Genomic DNA, 19,960 nt, shown 5'->3' with positions numbered 1-19,960 from the left:
TTGTCAATGAACCTCCCTGCCTATTAGGTAAGCTATTTGTTAAAGGCACAATCTTCCTAATAAGATGGACCCACAGAACGCAGGCGTTCTGATCGTGCAGCGGCTACTTGATCATCTTTTGTGAACAAGTACCTGAATGCATCCGGCGGATCTGATTCAATGTGCTGTCACAAGGTACATCTAGCTGCGATAATACGCTTAGTATTCATTTACATGAATACCACTGTGACATAAGTCGCCTTCTGATAGGCCGTCCGCACTGTGGGACGGCGCTTTGGTCAGGGTTCCCCCGTGATGCGTGCGTAATGCTATTTTCAATCGTGGAATATATGGATGTGGGCATAGCGCTCATTGTGCTGCTCAAGCTTGAAGTCTAACGATATTGGGCCTTTAATTTGTCTCCATCCCCCACATCATGCAGTTGTTCATCCCCTCTGTACTAAAGGCCTTCAAGGCCCTATTCAAGTGTCCACATTGGTTGCTGCGGAAACTAATCAGCATATTGATCGGCTGGAGCAAGCCGCCGCCGCCGCCGAGACCATCCTCAGATTTACATTCACCATCTGATTCACCGTACGAATCTACTCACTCGCAGCAGCAAATATCAAGCCACCGCCATCACTCGCCACCTCGTTCAGCGGCCCGGACCCCTTCCCCCCTTCGGTTACCTTTGCAGCACTCACCCCATCAACCCCGTCACCAACCGGCGAGCGTACTATTCCCTACACAACCTACACCCTTCGTATTTCCTGATGTTGCTCCGGCCACCAAGCCTGTCAGTTACATCCCTCAGCATGTCCCATCTGCTGTTTACTCACCTCTCTGACACATAGCGATCACGTCGCCACTCTGTACCTGCAATAAGGCCAGAGGTTGCTGTGGCGCCCGTAGTGATTGACCCTCAGGAAGGCCCGGAGTCACTTCGAATCAGAGCTAAACATGAGAAAGATCAGATGACGGAATGTTTTCGGAAGGAAGACGAAGCGAAAGCTCGCAATGAGCCACAGCGCGCTGCAGACTTAAATCGGAATGGTAAAGTCCACAAAGAAAACATGAGATGCTTGGAACAGGAAGCCAACGCGAAGATATTTCAACGTACGAAAAACTGATGAATTGAACATGAGGATTCACTAATATACCTCCCACCTCGTGCAGAGAACAACCGAGTTTGTTGCGTTCTTTTATCAAGGGCAGCGCTGTCTGACCCTTTTCCCAGAAATCCAAATCCAACACAGTCGATCTCCATGGACTCTCTGTCCGGGGAGCCCTGTTCTACTTCAATAAAACTGTTAAAGAGACCCAGGACCGTGGAAAATCGTCACTTCGTGTGATCGTAGGTGAGATATGACTGCACATTCCATCTCACAGGTTTCTCATCATTGCGAAATTGTTCAGGAAAGGGAAAACACTCCATATATAACATCCCGAGGCTCAAACCTGCAATCCAGGCTCATGCAGCAAGGTATGCCAATGCGCACCGTGATATGTGTCTCCACAAGTTGGTTCTCATCGTGGATGTCATGCAGATCGGGTCTGCGCGTCAGAGTGGATTCTCGCAATAAAGGTCGCCTTGTTGTGAGTCGACTTAAAGGACACAAGCGGCGTTCAGGGAGTAAAGTATGACTAGTGCTCTATGAGAGTCATGTATATGAGATTTCCGCCCATGTTGAGTCTTAGCGTGTGCTTATATTCCTGCATGGGAATTTTTGACTGCAAATCAGTTTTCTTGGAGTTCGAGTCTTAGTACCTCGAACACCTTTTCACAGATGGGCGTCGGGCAGACGAGGGACAAGGATCCACAGCCTCCTCGTCAGTGCCGGTTTTGGGTGATCGTTTCTTGTACTTTAGAGCATGAACGTACAGACATAACAACAATAACAAGAGAGGATGCGAGAACGAGACAACAGGAGCGTAAAAGTATCACGGTCGTAACTATAGATAACAGGACGAAAGAGAATGCAATATAAAACCCAGTGAAACCGTACCAGTCGAAAGCAATACAGCAGGAACTACACACCAATGTGAACGAAAACGATTCTCTGCTCGAGCGGCACCCTCGTCTTCACGGAGTCTCTAGCATAGTTGACTGCATGCGCCGCCTTCGTGCAGTCCATGACACCATCCTCCATATCCTCGAACATCTTCTTGTAGAAAGCTTCTACAAAGTGTTTTGCGAGAGCGTCATTGACCCCCCACAGCGTGCCTACAACGCTCTTGAAACCAGAAAACTGGAGTCCAGCTGCGAGGTGGACGGCTTCGTCAGGCGTCTCCTCATCGCCAACAGCGGTATGACACGCCGACAAGAACGCGAATTCGGCTTGCGGAGAATTGTTCTCCATGATGTCGAGTAGCGTAAGGGGTGCGTCTCTCATGGCGAAACTTGAATTATAAGGCTGCTCAAGGTCTTGCTTCCCGTGACAAGCGAGGTGCACCCAGGTGTTATGTCGCAAAGCATCGAGTGCACCTGCTTGAGTAGCTTCATCTTTTGAAATATTGGTGAATTTGACGTTGGGAGGAATGAGTTCATGAACGAGCTCAAGCTCAATGTTGACAGCGGGGAGCACCTCACCTTGCCCTGCGCCAGGTTCACCTTGTCCGATCGCTGCGAATGTCTGAGTGACGCAAGTCTCCATCTTCTGTCGAGACCTGATCAGAGCCGAAAGCGTTGGCGTGTAGGAACAGATGAATAAATCCTCCAGGCATGCTTCTGGCCCTGAGCGGTCTGCCTTCGACCGAAAGGGGTTAGCTGCATGGAGAGGAATGGACGTGAAGGCTGCCGTCGGACAAAGCCATATTCGAGACTGACGCTGCAAGTTCAGGTCGTCCTGGAGGACATTTACGATGGGTAGCATGATCTCGTCCCATACTACTCGCAAGCGTCTTTGTAACTTCTCCCTCGGCTTCCTTGGGTGCATACGAGCCGTGTGCCGGATTGCCGTAGCAAAATCGTCCTTGAGCTGCTCCAGATCTGCGAGAGTGATGCGTGGGAAGGAAACGTGGCGGGGTTCCCCTGACGTCGGGACAATGATGGCACTGCATGAGTATTTGCTCGCAATGAGGATGATGACCGGGCCATGGCACGCTGCCACTTGCAACTCTGCATACGATGGCGGGAGCAGGAATCGCGAGAAAGCTTGAATATTACGGATTTGAGCTACCACAGCGTCCCACTGATTCGTCAGTTTCCTGTACTCGATTGCTGCGCGATCAGCAGCAGCTTGGTCTGTGCTGACTGCGGAACCTTGAGCGTCGGAAAGACGCTGGCTGAGCTCTGAGAACTTGTGAGCTAGGTTGGGATTCGTGGACTCGAGGTCTTCGAGTGGACTCCTCAGGCGAGAGGCCAGCGACCATTGCTGGCCACGACCCTGCTCCACGAGTTCAACCGCTCGTTGCAAATCATTGGAACGAACAGCACACGATGCTGCATCTACTGGCAGTGACTGCGCATCGCGGAAAGGGAAGGCGGTTGCAGCTTCACGCCGTGAGATGATTGATGATCGCGTCATCACATGGTTGTCAAACAACTCCAAGCACATTTGATATGCTTCGAGGGCAGATTCATGTTGATAGACTTCTGCTTGGCGAGCCCAGTCTATAGCCTCAACGATGCGATGTGGGAATCCATGAGTAGGGTGTCGTGATGCCAGTCTGAAGTTCTCCACTGCAAGTGACAAATCAACGGGGTTGTTGTGCACTCGGTAACGAGACAAATAGGCTTCCTGCAGCTTCATATAGCTGAAGTATCTATCCGGGTGCAATGAAGGCAATGCCAACAATGAGCCTTCACAGAGATCAATCGCCTCCTTGACATCTTCATTCTTCCGAGTTCGCGTGAAACGAGAGCAGAGCGCCGAGCTCAAATTTCGAAGAGCTACATGGCGCTCGGGATGATCATGCCCCAGTAGCCGAAGGGATTCACGATACAGATCAATGGCCTCGTTAAGATCCTCGACAGATTCCTCGCTGACATGTGATTTTTCAAATCTGACTTTGAGCGCGAGGGCAAGGTTGTTGAGCGTGGTGACACGACGTGGATTCCCAGATAGGCGCAACGTCAATGCCTCGCGATGGAGGCTGATGGCTCGGGCGATGTCATCGATATCACCGCGTTCAATGAAACGGGCGAGGAGGGCGGCCCCCAGGTTGTCCAATGAGAAATGCCGAGATTCGTGCCCAACAGGGCGCCGACGCAGCGCTTCTTCGTACAAAGTAATGGCCTCCTCTAGGTCATGAAATTTGCCTTGGTGTCCAAAGCGGAACTCGAGTGAGAATGCCAAGTTATTCAGGCAGACATTACGGTCGGAATGTTCCTCGGGGCACAGAGAAACAGCTTCACGACCAAGTTGTATGCTCTCGTCTAGATCATCAATGTTGCCATGCTGGTCAAAGCGTGCACCAACCGCCCGTGCAAGCTCGTCAAGGGCGCGGAGACGGAGTCGATGACCCGGAAGACAGAGTTCGAGCACGTTTCGTCGAAGGCGGATGTCTTCATTAGATGCATCAGGTGGAAGATTGTTGCATTGCGGGATCACATAATCAGCTGCGCTGTCAAGGCCGATGCTACGAAGGTAGGTACCCTCTGGACAGAGGGGCAGTAGCTTGCAGCACAGCTGTGCGGATTCGTGAATGTAGACGGCGGTGCGCTCCCTGCTGTAGCGCCAGTTCAATGTTCGAATGAGACAATAGACAGATAATGCGCAATCGGGGTGGCCCTGCGGACGCAATGCAAGGGCTTCGCGGAAGAGGGAAGTGATGTTGTCGATGTCTTGAAGATCCTTTTTCTTTTGAATGCAACCTAGAAGGCGGGCCCACGCAAGGTTGGTGAGAGCTGCTGCATGGTCAGGATGGCCGACCGGACACTGGTCCAGCACCGACTGAAAATGCTTCACAGCACTGTTCAAGTGAGAGACCCTCTTGCGTTTCATGTATTGGGCGAATCGTACATGGCCTGCATCTGTGTCGAGCGCAATCTTACAGTCTACGAGGGACTACAGTCGGTTTTCTGTCAGCATAAGCTAACAGGATAGAGTCAGCATCACTCACATCAAACCGTGTACTGTGTTGATTGTCGAAAGCATGTACAACAACGGCCTTTAGCGTGAGGGAAGGGCGGACACCACGAACAGGTGGGAAGGACAGTTCTGCGATGTATTAGTAGATGTGCATGAATAAGGAGCGAATCACTCACCAAAAGGCTCATCTCCATGATCGAGCAGCTCATGCCACGATGTTCTAAGTTTTCCAATAACTTCACCATTGCCTAGCATTCGATCAAGCTCATAGGACGCTCTGATCTCCATTGATAATGCAGGTGTTACCTGTGATGAACTATAAACCGGGTATCAGCCTCGAATCGTGCCAGAAAGTCTCCATGGACCTTACACGATCATAGTATCGCCCCACGTTACAGATTCGTTTGATGATAAAACTTGAACGGCTGATTTCCAGCGCCGAGTCGAGTCGACATTGATGAGCACATAGATACCGGCGGGAATGCGCTCGGAAGGGACTTTGAGATTTTTTCCGCTGATGACTGTCAACAAGCGCAAGGGTCATGCAACGAATAGTAGCATGACATTGAGTGACCTACTTTCAAGTTTGATACATTGGCTTGTATGGCTAGTAGGCGTGATGGTGCGACGAAACAAATGACGAACAATACGGCGCATCGGAAATTGAGTGGGGTACAAAACGAGTGGTAAAAAAGATGGAGGGTAGGGATATGAGAACTGTGGATGGAGTTCAGCTGAGAAAAAGAGGAGAAGAGGTTGACGACTCAGATTGCAGGTGTATTTCCACGCTGTCGAGGGCCGCTCGGCACAATAGACGCTGGGATGATTAGACTAAGCGCTAAGATGGAAAGATGACTGGGTAGGGCCAGCGGGAGAACCTGCATCAGCAAAAGTAGCACGGCAAGGTTATGTGAGACTCGGTCCTGTGATGCTCAGGCTTGACTGAGGCGTACAACTCATTTAGCACACTGGGGTAAACAGAATAATTCGTGAGGTAACCGCTGAAAACGAAATTGGGTGATCGTTTCTTGTACTTAAGTTTCTTGTTTCACATTCTAAACTCCGCGATTGACATATTTGGAAATCGGTCCCTCTCCGCCAAGTCTCCGCGCTAGCAAGATTGCAAATTCGAAACCGTTCCATCCAGCTTATCCCCAAATCAACGGAAGTGTGCACATTGAATAGTTCTGTGTCTAGCTACAGGAAGTCATCCACTAAGTACTTGGAGCATTGAATTTTGTAAGATAAAAAATTACATAAATACATATTTTACGGCTAAGACATTAAATAAGATTTATTACATATTAATCAACATCCATACTGTCGTCAATGTGATCCTCATCATATATACTATTCCCATCAGTTTCAGCAGAGGATAAAAACGGGTTCACAACTAATAGTTTGACGTTAGAACAAAGAATACGTCAAGAGCTTGGTTTACTAGCCTGCTCCTTTGTTGTTCTTTCCGCCGTAATTTACCGTTGGTGCCGTCCTTCCACTGGCACCAATGACACATCCTTGAAAATCATAATTATTAATGTGGACGTTCCCCTTGCTATGCCGATGTAGGAGCAGCTCGAATATTTTTGCAGCGGTCGCGTCAGCGACATGTCGTATAGTCTCTTCTTGGAACATATGAATCTTTTCGCTTGTCGTGGCCGACGGTTCGGCTTTTTGTGCAGCTGGTTCGTTGTTAGCAGCAGTAGACGCTGCCGCAGTATCCTCGAGTTGATTATGTCGCCTGCCATGCTCGTAAATTGTTTCGAGAGAGATGCGCCGCTTGATAGGAGCTGAAGAACAAAGTTGAAGAGGAGAAATTGAGAAACTTGAATATTTACCTCGTGAGGCTGCTTTCTCTGTCTTTTTAGCGAGATCGAGGGACGTCTGCTGCAGAGGAAGATATCAGATTCGAGACATATTATAAACGAAGTAAGCCTATACATTAGCAAGGTTCCAGACTCTCTGGCATGTTCCTCTGAACAATTCTCGGTCGTCATCCCAATCCCTCATGTTCCGGATTTTCTTCCACCAGCTTCCACTCTTCAGGTCGTTTCCTTGTTTAATGGCGCTAAGTAAATAGATTTTGAGTCCCACTGGCAGCCAATTTCGAGTCACTGGCAGATGAACTCACCGAAGATACTGCCTAGTCATTAATGTCACGCCAGGAACTTCTAATTCCTCTTGGGTTGCAATTTCTTTTATTTCCAACATTGTCTCAAGGGTTGCGGTCAGAAGGCCATATTCTTTCTTGCCCCCACGGACCCTGGGGATTTGACTTTTGAGTGTAGCTCGGTTCGACTCTTCAATCGATGCCCAATCCATGATTTGGGCGGTCATCGCAGAAAACCGATTTTGCGTTGGTGAAAATGCAGGGAAGTAATATAAGATCAGTCCAATTCGATTCTTGTTATATACGTACTATATTATTCAACAGTACTCATGACCGTATATGCTCGAGGCTATACATAAATTGAACGGTCAAGGACTCCTGTCACTCCAAATACAAAGAGTTGTTGCAAAGAGTTGTTGCATGTGGGTTCGAGTTTACAGTTGTATGCTAGTTTAATTAGCAGAACTGCTTTGCAAATATTAGGCTGAGCGCTGTTTCAGTCGCGTTCATTCTAATGGTTTTCAGACTCTTCAGCAAGCTCCGAGCTGAAAAGCAGGCTGCCCAGGCAGAAGAGGACGAGAGGTTGGATCTAGCACTTGACCAACTTCGACTTATCGCTGGAGTGGAGTTTGACGGCGACCTTGCCAAAGAAGAGATTTGGTGGAGGGACCACTTTCTATGGTTGAAGGATATCGGCTATCAACTGCGTTCGCGCTACGCCCCGGGCTGGGTTCCTTCATGGCAGGGCACTGACAAGAATTGGGTTGCGTGTGAAGACAGCTTCTGGTTGCCAGTAAGAATTCATACACTGAACAACACTTGTATGCTCACATCACTCACCAGACCGCACAAGTGATCAGTGCAATACGAACTTCTGATGGTGCTCATGTCATTTTGAAGCGAATACAGCCGTCCCGTCATCCGCATGAAATTGAAATAAGTAGATTTGTTGCATCTGAACCACTCAGGTCGCAGCGCGAAAACCATTGCGTAGCGGTGCTCGATGTACTGGATGTGCCAAATGATCCGGACGAGGCAATTTTGATATTGCCGCTGCTTCGGGATTTTAACGATCCACCATTCGAAACAATCGGCGAGATTATCGACTTCGTTGTCCAAGTCTGTGAGGTTGGTGCCAACATTTGTTGATTTACCCTTGTTGAAGAGGCTAAGCACCTTTAGGGCTTGCAATTCATGCACAAACATAACATAGCACACCGGTAAGCCATTTGGTCTTAGTTTTGCGTTGGTGCTTAACGACTTTTAGTGATTGTATGAATTTGAACATCATGATGGACCCCTCAAGAATGTTTCTCGAGCCATACCACCCGTGCGCTCCCCATAAGCGCTTCGACATGAAAGGTCGAGTCAAATTTCTTTCACGTACGGAGTCCTCCCCACGATATCTTTTTATCGACTTCGGGATATCGCGCCGTTACGACAGTTTGGAAGGCGGCGCACCATTAGAGCCTCCTATCTTGGGAGGGTACAAGAACGTCCCAGAGTTTCAATTGTCTCTTGAACCTCAAAATCCGTTCCCGACAGATGTGTGGTACTTGGGATATATGCTACAGCAAGAGCTATTACATGTACGGCTTCATCTATCAATCTCGAAGGCGCTTTCATGACCAAGTTTTAGGTTTATCGAGGGTTAGGATTCCTTGAACCCTTAGTCTCACAAATGGTGCAGAGTGACCCAGCGATGCGACCCACCATGGACGAGGTCGTTTCTCGCTTTGCACCGACATACAATGCCCTGAGCCCCTGGAGATTGCGCTCTAGAGCAGTTCAAAAGGAGGAGTGGATTCTTGTAGCGCTGTTGCGCAGTTTCGTTCATTGGATGCGGACCATACGGTACGTTTGGAGGGGTTTCCCTGCTATCCCGTCGCGTGTCATGTAACACCCTCGTATTTGAAATGGTGCCTTGCAACTCGTGTAAAGTGCTGATGCAAATGTCCTTCCCTATTCATACCGACATCAGTTATCAAAGTGTTATGGTGGAGCGTATGATGTGTGCACACATGTCTTTGATTTGAACGACCAACCCCACAAAGGCGCCAGGCAGACACACCAGCCGAATGGCTAGCACATATCATCCGAGTCAGACTCACCGCACACCGATGCCGCCAGCCAGTCCCCATTTAATTTTCTCACCATCAAGCGCGCATGCTCCTTACCCCGCTGGCATGAGCGCGGAGTCTATCTGCTTCCAGCGGAGGCCAGTGTACGGATATTCCGATGTTATCCTGCAGATTCTGAATTTACCACTTGCTAGTGGTAAGCTTGGATGATTCTCCCCCTATAATGCGAACAGGATGGCGAGCCAAGCGAATGGGATCTGCACGGACTCTACGCCAAGGAAGCCCGACAGTCACGGTAGGGAATTAAAAGATGATCCCGCCTGATTGTTGGTACGTGATATATTGAACATTGAATATGGCACAGAATTCATACATCAAGGATGCAGGCAAAGGCTTGCATTCGGATCAGATTCGTGATGCCAGTGCGGCCATGCGGCTCTAGAGAACTTGATGAGACAGTACGTAAATGGCTTGATAATGGACCTTATGCCTATTAGCTAAACTATTTATCAAATGCACAATCTTCCTCCTAAGGTGGACCAACAAATTACCTGCAGGCGTTCTGATTGCCAGGCTGTGCGACTACTTGACCATATCATACATTGCGATACCTTCTATGAACACTAAGTGCATCCGACGGATGTGATTCAACGTACTGTGGGTACATCCAGCTATGATAACGCGATTGCCTCTGTCCTAATCTGCAGAACACTGACTCATGTATATATAATCACGTATCCAATTTCATATATACCCGTTTCAAGTTGCAGCATGGGACGGCGCTTTTGTCAGGGTTCCCCCTTGATTCGTGCATACATCTAAAAACGCACCTTTTTCCAAAAGCTGCTCACAAATGCTTGTGAGCGTTTTTGATTGGGTTAGTTCAGGCCGGCGTTCGTAAACGCTCGTTTTAGGTTATGTTGCACCCTGGCGCTATTCACCACGCTCGTTTTGGTTATGTTGAACCCTGAGACCATCCTATGCGAGATGCGTTGGTTATCTGCTCGATTATCAAAATCTGATAGTAGTACTACTAATACATTCTGCTATCTGATCATCTGTGTGCTATCTACCTACAACCAATCACTCGACTCAGGCGAGGATGCTAGTGAGTCCTCGCCCTCTCGAGCTTGCGAAGGTCCAACATCCAGTATGTATTGCAAAAAGATCTTTAGGGAAGCTTTCTCCTCGGGGCTGAGGCTCTTAAACGCGGCAAGTATCTCCTTGAATTTGGGTCCGTGTGATGTCTCGCCAAAGGATATGACGTCGATCTTCACCCGCCCCTGCTCCTCCAAGGCGCAATGGGTAGCAGCGCCGCTCAGCGCCACGACATGCTTCAACGCTTTGAGCGGCGCATCGCCGAGAAATAGTTGGCGGCCCCCGGACCAGATGAAACGAATGGTAAGCGCCATGACGAACGGATTTTCGAACTTCGCGTGGACGGTGACAAGGCCATTCTGAAAAGAGAACTGAGTAGAAGTACCGTAGATAGAGAGCGTGCCCAACGTGCCTCGTTAAATGAATACCTGTGCATAAACAACAGCGGGTCAACACCGTGAATTAGTGCGCTTACTCTCGCGACACGAAAAGTATCTGCTACTTGAGGATTTTGTATGGGGGGGAAGAGTTCGAACGCAACGAAAACGCCGTCTCGCGCGAACAAAATCATCTTCCCGCGCGTCGAGGAGAAGGCGTTCGCTACCTTTCGAAGGTGTAATTTCGTTATGAAGTTTGTGAATGCCACTGCGAATATCAGTAAACAGGTTAGATCGTCGTAGAGGACACTTACCGTTGGGTTCGTGACAAGCGGGAATGGACTCGTTGATGGCCCGCTCCACGAGACTTTGGCGCTGCCTTCTGGTCAGGCCCAACGCATTCCTTGAGAACATTTCCCGTATAATCAACTGTTTCCCTTTATTTACAGCGTCTGCGATGGAATCTTGCGACAGAGTGATGATTTTCGGAGACACGTGAGATGTCGTTGGGGGAGGTGCGGGTATCACCTGCGGAGGTTCTGTACGCGTTTCGTTTCGTTGAGTGACGGAGAGGGGTTGTGGTATGATATATGGCGTTCCGGGCATCGAGCGTCGAGATGCTCGTTTTTTCGTTGTTCGTGCTGGGCCCCCAGTCTGCATAAGATTTTAATAAATTGACGGGACAAATAAATAAAAAAAACACGCACGTGAACAATCTCTGAGCGAGGGATTTCTCCTCGCCGGATCAGCGCTGTATTCCAGTTCGACGGCACGAGACCACCACCTCGGTCTACCAGACCAATGCCTTGGTCCGGGGCTTGGTCCACCCAAGCCGGCGTGGGCCGTGCCGCATTCACGTCGTCAAGATTGGTTTGGCCGTGTCCACTGGGGCCGGGTGGACCAGTGCCACCATCAAATCCACTGGTGTCGAAATCGAAGTCCGAACCGAAGTCATAAGGTGGGCCGGCGTCGTCGTCGAACGCTGGGTGCCGGTCTTGCGTGTCGTCGTCGTAGAACGGTGGACCCTGACTCTGCGTATCTGTGTGGTCTCGTTAGCAGTAGGTGGGCAACGACGCGGTCGTATTCGTACCTGGTTCCCCCGAATCCCCCCCCAGGTAAGATGGTCCATCGTACGACTGACCCTGCTGGGATGCCCCCGAGTACGATGGACCATCGAACGGCTGGTTCTGGGCATCTGCGTGAAGTCGTTAGTGATGGTGGGTACTGACCGTTGTACGACTGACCTGCCCCCGAGTAAAAACCAAGGTTATTCGACGGTGAGTATGATGGACCAGCGTTATTGAATAACGGCTGGTCCTGGGTATCTGTGTGAAATCATTAGTGATGGTGGGTGCTAACCGGCTCGTGTGCTTACCTGCATCCCTCGGTGCGTATGGGTCGAAATTGAATGCGGGCATGTGCGGCTGCTCAGCTGGAAGGTAGAGTTGATTAGCGAGAGGAAAACCAGAAGGGTTGAGGCCAGATCCTCGAGGTGGTTTAGGGACTGCTGCTTTGCCCTTGCGCTGTGGGGGACGCTTACTTGTCATGAAGATGGTGGTCAGAAGATACAAATGACACGCACATTTCATTGACAGTACTACAAAACAACACACTTGCAAACTTTGTACAAATGTTACATATTGGGAGAGGCGAGAGGTAACGCGGTCCGGAATTGAATTGAATTGAAACGAGGGCGGGAAGTCCTGGAGGGCACTGGGTTTAATAAGAAAAGGATCGATCCGAGTAATGATATGAACAGGCGGCTATCCACGAATGATATTGATCAGCGTGGATGACGAGCGGGGATGATAAAATTTACATACCGATTGCAGGATTAGGAAGGTGAGATATCATCATCGCTATCAGCATCAGAACCCTCAATATCATCCTCAACGGCACTGCCCATACTGCCTTCTAGATCGGAGGAAGTACATGAGCTGCTGATTTCTTTGACCAAACCGACGATTCGAGGTTTCTGTGAGGTTTCTCCAAGGGATCCCAGCAGATCATCCTTGGCACAACGGCTGGTCCTGGGTATCTGTGTGAAATCATTAGTGATGGTGGGTGCTGACCGACTCGTGTGCTTACCTGCATCCCTCGGTGCGTATGGGTCGAAATTGAATGCGGGCATGTGCGGCTGCTCAGCTGGAAGGTAGAGTTGATTAGCGAGAGGAAAACCAGAAGGGTTGAGGCCAGATCCTCGAGGTGGTTTAGGGACTGCTGCTTTGCCCTTGCGCTGTGGGGGACGCTTACTTGTCATGAAGATGGTGGTCAGAAGATACAAATGACACGCGCATTTCATTGACAGTACTACAAAACAACACACTTGCAAACTTTGTACAAATGTTACATATTGGGAGAGGCGAGAGGTAACGCGGTCCGGAATTGAATTGAATTGAAACGAGGGCGGAAAGTCCTGGAGGGCACTGGGTTTAATAAGAAAAGGATCGATCCGAGGAATGATATGAACAGGCGGCTATCCACGAATGATATTGATCAGCGTGGATAACGAGCGGGGATGATAAAATTTACATACCGATTGCAAGGTTTAGGAAGGTTAGATATCATCATCGCTATCAGCATCAGAACCCTCAATATCATCCTCAACGGCACTGCCCATACTGCCTTCTAGATCGGAGGAAGTACATGAGCTGCTGATTTCTTTGACCAAACCGACGATTCGAGGTTTCTGTGAGGTTTCTCCAAGGGATCTCAGCAGATCATCCTTGGCATGCATGCCTAAGTGCCTTGAGAGTATTTCTGCTTGGGCGGCGACAGCGCGAAGCATCTCGCATTCGTCATCGTAGACAGCTTGAAGGTAATTCTTGTCGTCCTCGATTTCTGTGTGCTCACGCTCAGAAAAAACGGCTCTAACACGTTTCAACTCTTCATCAGACCATATGAGGCGGCGTTTGTTCTCTTCATGGAGTGCCTGGTTGAATGATAAGAACCGCTCTGCCTCCTCGATCTCCCACGTTGTAGACAGTAGACGCTGGCGTGCAGCCTCACGGCCAGCAAGCCTTGCCTGAAATAACTTGTAGAGCGTTGAAAAGCTCAGTTCTGAAAAGCCGTTCCGTATCGCTGTCTCATTCTTTTCCCATATGAATGAGATGAGCCTCTTGTAACAAAGAAATTAGCATAAACATACCTCATTAATTTCCTCGGGCGTGAATTCTGGTTTGCATGCCCGTCCTGATACACGAGCTGATATCCGAAGCTCCAGTGGAGTTGGGCGGCCAGGGTATGGCCTGGGCCTCTCCTCACGCAGGGGCTGAGATCGCTGATTTCCACGACGGAGAACAGCAGACTTTCCGCGACGGGGGGAAGAGGATGTGAGGCCACCACGACGGGAAGGGGAAGAGGATGTGAGGCCACCACGACGGGAAGGCCTATACAATAGGCTCCCTGTCATAGAATGATTTGGCTTCTCATTTACTGGGGAGAGGGGAGTATGTGGGGAACCTGGAGAATTAGTGCCAAAGCCTAAGTCAGTCACATCTACTGGGGAGAGGGGAGTATGTGGGTAACCTGGAGAATTAGTGCCAGAGCCTAACTCAGTCATTGCATGGGGGGGGTTCAAGTTTGGCTTTTTGTATAGTTCAAAGGGTGCTATTTCAACCCTAGTTGCACTGCTCCTGCTCGAGCCTGTGGTAGGGGCTGGGCTGCTTGACCGAGGAGGGGAGGAGATGGGAGATGAAGTCGCAAACATTGGCGCCTCCTGCGGATGACGCCAGCGAGTGATTGTGTAGTGTGAAAAAATGCGTAGCTGCGGACTTCGAAAGACTTAGCAAGTTTTTGGGTAAGTACAGCTGGCAGCAACACAGCCTGCACAGGCCAAAGGCAAAGCTTAAGCTACGATGTGAGTATCCTCTGTTGGGCTCGATGCTGATGCGTACTACGTACCTTTGACAGGTTATGCCCCAACTGCAACTTGGGTGAATATCCATCTATCGAGGCGGTAATTCTGCATCTTAATTCTCAGTCTACCTGTTGGCCATCTGAAGCACGACCACAAGAATTACCTGTCCCTCCTGTATTCCGTCGAGGTGCCAATTCAAGCGATCAGACGCCCGCAGCTGGTACTTGCCATCCACGCTCTGGATATGTCTTTGGTGTCGGCAGGAATATGCTCGATAGGTTGGAAGATGATGAGTATGCGTATCGGCGGAAGATAAACCACCACTACCCTTTCCGTGATGAAGGTGAATGGGAATTAGGGAAGTTCTTGGTTGAAAACCTCAACCAAACCCAAATCACCAAGTTTTTGAAGTTAAAATGGGTAAAGGATGGTTCAAGCCATAGACACAATGCTGATCGTACCTCCACAGTTTAACACACGTGAAAGACCCTCTTTCACCACGAAAGATCAACTCTTAGACTGGATGGACTCGCTCCCTTGTTTTACGGAGTGGAAAGTTTCCAAAATGGAGTTTTCGGGCTACAAGACAGTCTATCCCATCGAGCTTGTTTGGCGCGATGCGATGGAGGTCGTTAAACAACTCTTTAGCGACCCGATCTTTGCGAATCATATGACTTTCAACCCGCACATTGTCAATGTCGGAAACCAACGTGAATACGGAGATTACATGAGCGCTGACATGGCATGGAAAATTCAGGTCTGTTCACTCTGTTCATCTTATTCGTCGAGTTATGGATTGACTTCACGATTTTCCAGGACCATCTTCCTTTCGGTGCAACTCAAGTGCCAATTATCCTGGGGTCCGATAAAACTGCTGTAACACGACTCACAGGGGGACTTGAGATGCACCCAGTTTTCGTCACTATCGGCAACATTGATTCCGAGGTTCGCTCCAAGGCAACATTACGAGCTTGGCGCTGCGTTGCCTACATGCCGATTGTCAAGTTTCGCGTGCATCCGGACTATCAAAGCATTCTCCAGGCACGGCTATGGCATAAATGCATGGACCTCGTTTTTGCCAACCTCAAGGCCGCAGCAATGGACGGCTGTTTCATGCCTGATCCTTCCCGATACATTCGCTATGTTTTCACGCCTCTCGTGGCTCATGTATGCGACCTGCCGGAGGCTAGTATGATCGCTGCAGTTGCTAAAAACGCATCTCCTATAACTATGGCGACACAACGGGATTTTGGTGATGGGATCCTCCACCCCCCACGCACCGGGCGGCATACACTACAACTCATTGTCGATATCACCAAAACAGTTGATCCTTGGGAGCTTGACAAGTTCCAGAAAGCAGCCAAACTTGTCAATCTGTCCGGAGTACACATGCCGTTTTGGCGTGATTGGGTGTTCGCATGTCCGTCTGTCTTCCTCGCTGGCGAGCTTCTGCACACTTGCCACAAGTTTTTTGCTGATCACCCGCTCAAATGGATTAAGGAGGCTGTAGGAAATCACGAGCTTGATAAGCGCTTCATGACCCAGCATAAGCGGGTCGGGACGCGCCACTTCGCAAAAGGTATCACGCACGTCAAGCAAATGACGGGCCGTGAGCACAGAGACATACAACGCACTGTCGTTGCCTCGATCGCAGGTGCCGCTCCACCTAGATTCGTTCGCGCAATCCGTGCCCTTGTGGAATTCATTTACCTCGCCCAGAATCCGGTTCATTCACACCAATCACTTCAATCAATGGTGCAGGCACTTTCGGACTTCCACTCTTTCAAGGATGCTATCATCGAGGCCGCAGCGAGGAGGGGGAAGAAGGGCGCCAAGGAAGATTTTTTCATCCCGAAACTTGAGCTACTGCAAAGCTTCGAGGGTACGATCCAGAGATTGGGCACTTTGATGCAGTTTTCAGCTGACACGACGGAGCGCTTGCTCATAACACACTGTAAGGAACTTTTCCCGCGGACAGCCCGGCAGAGCAAAGATTTCACAGAGCAGTGTGTACGGATTCTTAACCGCCAAGAATCAATGGAGATATTTGACCTGTACGCACTGTTGACTTCATGGGGGGCGCCGCTTGTCAATGCCATACACACGGAAGATGAGGAGGTTACAACTACAAATCCTGCGCTCTCCTGGGTTTCCCGTGTTCTCCCTGACGAAGTCAACTCGGTCCGTGGTCCACGACCAGTCCGCAACCACTTTTTGAAGGGCATTCTCTCTGAAGATGCCCTCACTGCTTTTCAATTGAATGTCGCGCCAGATTACAAGTCGCTGTCACCAGTTGAAATTCGCACGAAATTCGCTCTCCCCGACTTTGATCGTGCGCTTGCTGATTTTATTCGTCGTTCAGCCCCGCCCAGCGGCGAGCGTGCCAGCTGGGACCCCAAATATGGGCGCTTTCAGACGTGGAACAAGTTTCGGCTGCAGCTTCATTCAGCATTCCAGCCACGAGTCATCATGCCCAGCAGAGTAGTACAAGCATACCCACCCAGCGACAATTTTCCCTTTGGCAATTGCGACACCGTTCTCGTTGACGGCACGGGCGTTGAAGGCAGAATAAGTGCGTCTATTCCTGCGCTTATGTTGTAGCACTACTGATATCACTCACAGCGAGTTGCGTTGCACAGGTTCGATTGATTTTTCAGCCCATGATTCGACGAGGTTCCAACCTGGTACTGCCATCGTGCCTCTCCGACCCGCTTCTCTATATCCAATATCTCCCCTTTGTTTCTAATCCTGACGAACGTCCCGAACTCGCCATGTGGACTGTGGAGCGTGCGTACATGCACGATGAACACGGTGGCCGCCATAGGAAGGGGGCTGTTGTGCGGATGACAGATGTAACACATGCGGTTGAATTGATACCGGACTATGGCGAGGCAGTGGGCGACGGCGTGTCCTCTGCGACTTGCTTGGAAACCTTCGAGCGTTTCTTTCTGAACAACTTCGCGGACAAGGAGAGCTATCATACATTCAGTACCGAGTTTGTATAGGCAGTAGCATATTCATGTATCAACCGACTACCATCATATCATATCTTTGAGCATCGCATCTTATCCGCGCGAGATAACTTCGACTTAAGTTTGATCAGCCAGATATGGCAGCAATATCGGCGTTCACGTCTGGAATTTCTGTTCCACCAATCGCGTTGCTCCATCACCAGCGTCGTAAGCTCTCCGTAATCATTAATCTTCTTTTTGACAAGCGAAAATTATGGGTCTTTTGCTGATGTACTTCATCATGTAATCTAACATGGATGTGGGCGGAGCGCTCAATGTGTTAGTAAATATAGACCTCAAGTGTAGCGATAGGGCCTCTCCATCTCCCATATCATATCATGCAGAAGTTCATCCCCTCTGTACTATGGGCCCTCGGGGCCCTATTCAATGGTCCGGCTTGGTTGCTGCGGAAAGCAATCAGCATATTCAACGACTGGAACAAGTCCCCGCCAACCTCGGACCTACCTTCATACCAGCTTTCGCCACCGCGGCGTCCAGCAGTCGAAAGCTACCAGACCCCTTCCCCGCTTCGGCCACCTCCCCATCGGCCTTCTCGTCGACCGTTACTCCCTACACAACCCACACCCTTTGTATCTCCTGATGTTGTTCCGGTGACTGCACCTGTCAGTTACATCCCTCGGGCGTGTCACATCTGCTGTTTACTCACCACTTCGACACATAGCGACCACATCGTTCTCCTACTGCAAGAGCGCCAGATTTTGATGTGGCGCCTGTAGTGATTGACCCGGACGAAGAACCAGCGTCTCTTCGTCTCAAAGCCAGAAATGAGGGAGAACAGATGGACAAATGCTTCAAGGAGAGCAAAGAAGCGAGAGCTGGCAACGACCGACAGCGCGCTGGACAGCTTTCGCAGAAGGGTGGGGCGCACAAAGAAAACATGGAGCGCTTAGATAAGGAAGCCAGCGCGAAGATATTTCAAGGTATGAAACTTGACGAAATGTGCAGGATACACTAACTCACCTCCAATTTCATCTAGAAAATAACCGAGTTTGTTGTTGTTCTTTTGAAGGGCGCCTCTGTCCGACGTTGTTTCAAGAAGCACAGGTCCACCAATACGGTTGATCTCCACAGACTCTATGTCCAAGAAGCCCTGTTCTATTTCAACGACGCTGTTCAAGGGGGTCAAGACCGTGGAGAATCATCACTTCGTGTGATCGTAGGTAAGGCATAATTCCACATTCAACTCTAGAAACGGGTTTCTCATTGATTATAAAACTGCACAGGAAAGGGAAATCACTCCGAAAATAACATACCGAAGATCAAACCTGCGATCCAGGATCGTGCTGGAAGGTATGCGCATTACGAACGTGTCTCCATAAGTTTGTTCATCATGGATATCATGCAGTTTGGGTCTACACGTTGAAGTAGATCCTCGCAATGATGGCTGCCTTGTTGTGAGTCTTAACTGAAGCTAACGGCAATTTTATTGCGATGACCACGTACCCACATGGTTTTTTTGTGCTGTCTTTCTCTTTTTCATACCCAAGTGTACGATACTGTACGTATAGGAAGTGTTTTGGTGTTGTGTATAATGATGTAAATATTACATGGATTCCGATTTACCTAAAAAAGGCGGTGTCCATTGTTTCCAAGCTTGTTGATCATGAGTTGTTGTTTCCCGCGTTGTGGACACCTTCGATTCAGGGCCAGGCAGGCCTTTCCAAGCCTTTACACTGCCCAGTAATACAGCATACTACGCCATGCAGCAATGAAATGTCTTAATTCCTCAGCTCAATATTGCTAATGGTGAACAAGGCGCGCGGACCCTTCATAGGTGTGATCGAGGAGTACGTCGAGGAATTGCATACCATCTGATATCTCCAATGCTCTAGTACCTAGCACGAAGGTCTACTGTATTGTCATCATAGTCACCAGCGAAGAACCGATGCTTCGAAGGCCACCATGCTATCATCATTCTGAATGGTCATGCAGCTGTATCTACTAGCCGAAGTGAAAGTTCACGGGACAGATCGATGACCCTCGTTAAAGTCCTCGCCTGCATGCAATTTGCCACGAGTGTTGAGCGTTATCAAGTGATGTGTCATGCCTTGCTAGGCAAGGGCCTCGCGATGGAGGCTTTGCATCACGAAATTTGTGCCCAACAGGGTGCGGGCGCAACACGAACAGGGACACGGAAGAGCAGGGATGGCCTGGGGTGGAACGAGTGATAGGACAAGAATTGGGCTTGGAATTTTGGATGAAATTCAGGTGTGTGAGCGTGCTGGCCGCTGTACTTCATATATATAATCGAGCGCTGACCTTGAATAAGGTATGTCTACAAGTATCCATCATGGTTAACGCGTTTGCGGACCCATCGTAATATCAATTTGGTTGGTGAAGTTGTACCATTGTTTTCGCACACTCAACAGGCCTCAGTTATTCCCCGCAGTG

The 19,960-nt window shown here is 49.5% G+C and overlaps 7 protein-coding genes across 7 annotated transcripts; 4 read left to right on the top strand and 3 right to left on the bottom strand.

Moving 5' to 3' along the window:
- Positions 1 to 182: 182 nt before the first annotated feature.
- Positions 183 to 1,731, top strand: DEU56DRAFT_27044 (uncharacterized protein). The gene is made up of 6 exons (XM_041345390.1): positions 183 to 775; positions 834 to 1,095; positions 1,156 to 1,166; positions 1,217 to 1,337; positions 1,396 to 1,462; positions 1,527 to 1,731. Exons 1-6 carry the CDS (start codon positions 416 to 418, stop codon positions 1,621 to 1,623), a joined length of 918 nt encoding a protein of 305 aa, XP_041212618.1. The 5' UTR covers positions 183 to 415; the 3' UTR covers positions 1,624 to 1,731.
- Positions 1,732 to 2,009: 278 nt separating this feature from the next.
- On the bottom strand, positions 2,010 to 6,018 carry DEU56DRAFT_880677 (CHAT domain-containing protein; the record flags this gene model as incomplete). The annotated part of the gene is made up of 5 exons (XM_041356095.1): positions 5,591 to 6,018; positions 5,383 to 5,533; positions 5,189 to 5,328; positions 5,044 to 5,141; positions 2,010 to 4,988 (listed from the first exon to the last, which is right to left on the bottom strand). The coding sequence occupies exons 1-5, from the start codon at positions 5,667 to 5,669 to the stop codon at positions 2,010 to 2,012; spliced, it is 3,447 nt and encodes a 1,148-aa protein (XP_041212617.1). The 5' UTR covers positions 5,670 to 6,018.
- A 434-nt stretch (positions 6,019 to 6,452) lies between these two features.
- DEU56DRAFT_922657 (uncharacterized protein) lies at positions 6,453 to 7,432 on the bottom strand (the record flags this gene model as incomplete). The annotated part of the gene is made up of 4 exons (XM_041358522.1): positions 7,144 to 7,432; positions 6,954 to 7,080; positions 6,851 to 6,899; positions 6,453 to 6,802 (listed from the first exon to the last, which is right to left on the bottom strand). Exons 1-4 carry the CDS (start codon positions 7,347 to 7,349, stop codon positions 6,453 to 6,455), a joined length of 732 nt encoding a protein of 243 aa, XP_041212616.1. The 5' UTR covers positions 7,350 to 7,432.
- A 119-nt stretch (positions 7,433 to 7,551) lies between these two features.
- On the top strand, positions 7,552 to 9,122 carry DEU56DRAFT_850887 (kinase-like domain-containing protein). The gene is made up of 5 exons (XM_041355187.1): positions 7,552 to 7,915; positions 7,966 to 8,250; positions 8,305 to 8,342; positions 8,390 to 8,711; positions 8,762 to 9,122. Exons 1-5 carry the CDS (start codon positions 7,637 to 7,639, stop codon positions 9,020 to 9,022), a joined length of 1,185 nt encoding a protein of 394 aa, XP_041212615.1. The 5' UTR covers positions 7,552 to 7,636; the 3' UTR covers positions 9,023 to 9,122.
- A 659-nt stretch (positions 9,123 to 9,781) lies between these two features.
- DEU56DRAFT_898823 (uncharacterized protein) lies at positions 9,782 to 12,938 on the bottom strand (the record flags this gene model as incomplete). Its single annotated transcript, XM_041356475.1, has 11 exons — positions 9,782 to 10,181; positions 10,281 to 10,660; positions 10,777 to 10,946; positions 10,993 to 11,332; positions 11,386 to 11,717; positions 11,769 to 11,873; positions 11,923 to 12,003; positions 12,054 to 12,201; positions 12,292 to 12,441; positions 12,611 to 12,708; positions 12,767 to 12,938. 11 exons carry the CDS (start codon positions 12,936 to 12,938, stop codon positions 10,082 to 10,084), a joined length of 2,076 nt encoding a protein of 691 aa, XP_041212614.1. The 3' UTR covers positions 9,782 to 10,081.
- Positions 12,939 to 13,601: 663 nt separating this feature from the next.
- Positions 13,602 to 17,542, top strand: DEU56DRAFT_869251 (uncharacterized protein; the record flags this gene model as incomplete). Its single annotated transcript, XM_041355543.1, has 6 exons — positions 13,602 to 13,606; positions 14,591 to 14,957; positions 15,007 to 15,294; positions 15,354 to 15,726; positions 15,862 to 17,109; positions 17,160 to 17,542. The coding sequence occupies 6 exons, from the start codon at positions 13,602 to 13,604 to the stop codon at positions 17,540 to 17,542; spliced, it is 2,664 nt and encodes an 887-aa protein (XP_041212613.1).
- DEU56DRAFT_850881 (uncharacterized protein) lies at positions 17,407 to 19,156 on the top strand. Its single transcript, XM_041355186.1, has 6 exons — positions 17,407 to 18,171; positions 18,231 to 18,489; positions 18,546 to 18,556; positions 18,606 to 18,729; positions 18,793 to 18,859; positions 18,915 to 19,156. The coding sequence occupies exons 1-6, from the start codon at positions 17,887 to 17,889 to the stop codon at positions 18,976 to 18,978; spliced, it is 810 nt and encodes a 269-aa protein (XP_041212612.1). The 5' UTR covers positions 17,407 to 17,886; the 3' UTR covers positions 18,979 to 19,156.
- The last annotated feature ends 804 nt before the right edge of the window (positions 19,157 to 19,960 follow it).

This window comes from Suillus clintonianus, assembly GCF_016758775.1.
Source record: "Suillus clintonianus strain FC179 chromosome Unknown DEU56scaffold_10, whole genome shotgun sequence".
Lineage (NCBI taxonomy): Eukaryota > Fungi > Basidiomycota > Agaricomycetes > Boletales > Suillaceae > Suillus > Suillus clintonianus.
This window is presented reverse-complemented; position numbering and strand designations above follow the sequence as displayed.

Bases quoted from the DNA above. Each gene is read 5' to 3' on its own strand.
- DEU56DRAFT_850887 (XM_041355187.1), top strand. From the start codon at position 7,637: ATGGTTTTCAGACTCTTCAGCAAGCTCCGAGCTGAAAAGCAGGCTGCC. The intron at 7,916-7,965 runs GTAAGAATTCAT...ATCACTCACCAG, and splicing joins AAGACAGCTTCTGGTTGCCA to ACCGCACAAGTGATCAGTGC. The intron at 8,712-8,761 runs GTACGGCTTCAT...ACCAAGTTTTAG, and splicing joins TACAGCAAGAGCTATTACAT to GTTTATCGAGGGTTAGGATT.
- DEU56DRAFT_850881 (XM_041355186.1), top strand. From the start codon at position 17,887: ATGCAGAAGTTCATCCCCTCTGTACTATGGGCCCTCGGGGCCCTATTC. The intron at 18,730-18,792 runs GTAAGGCATAAT...AAAACTGCACAG, and splicing joins ATCACTTCGTGTGATCGTAG to GAAAGGGAAATCACTCCGAA. The intron at 18,860-18,914 runs GTATGCGCATTA...GATATCATGCAG, and splicing joins ATCCAGGATCGTGCTGGAAG to TTTGGGTCTACACGTTGAAG.
- DEU56DRAFT_27044 (XM_041345390.1), top strand. From the start codon at position 416: ATGCAGTTGTTCATCCCCTCTGTACTAAAGGCCTTCAAGGCCCTATTC. The intron at 776-833 runs GTCAGTTACATC...TCTGACACATAG, and splicing joins TTGCTCCGGCCACCAAGCCT to CGATCACGTCGCCACTCTGT. The intron at 1,463-1,526 runs GTATGCCAATGC...GATGTCATGCAG, and splicing joins ATCCAGGCTCATGCAGCAAG to ATCGGGTCTGCGCGTCAGAG.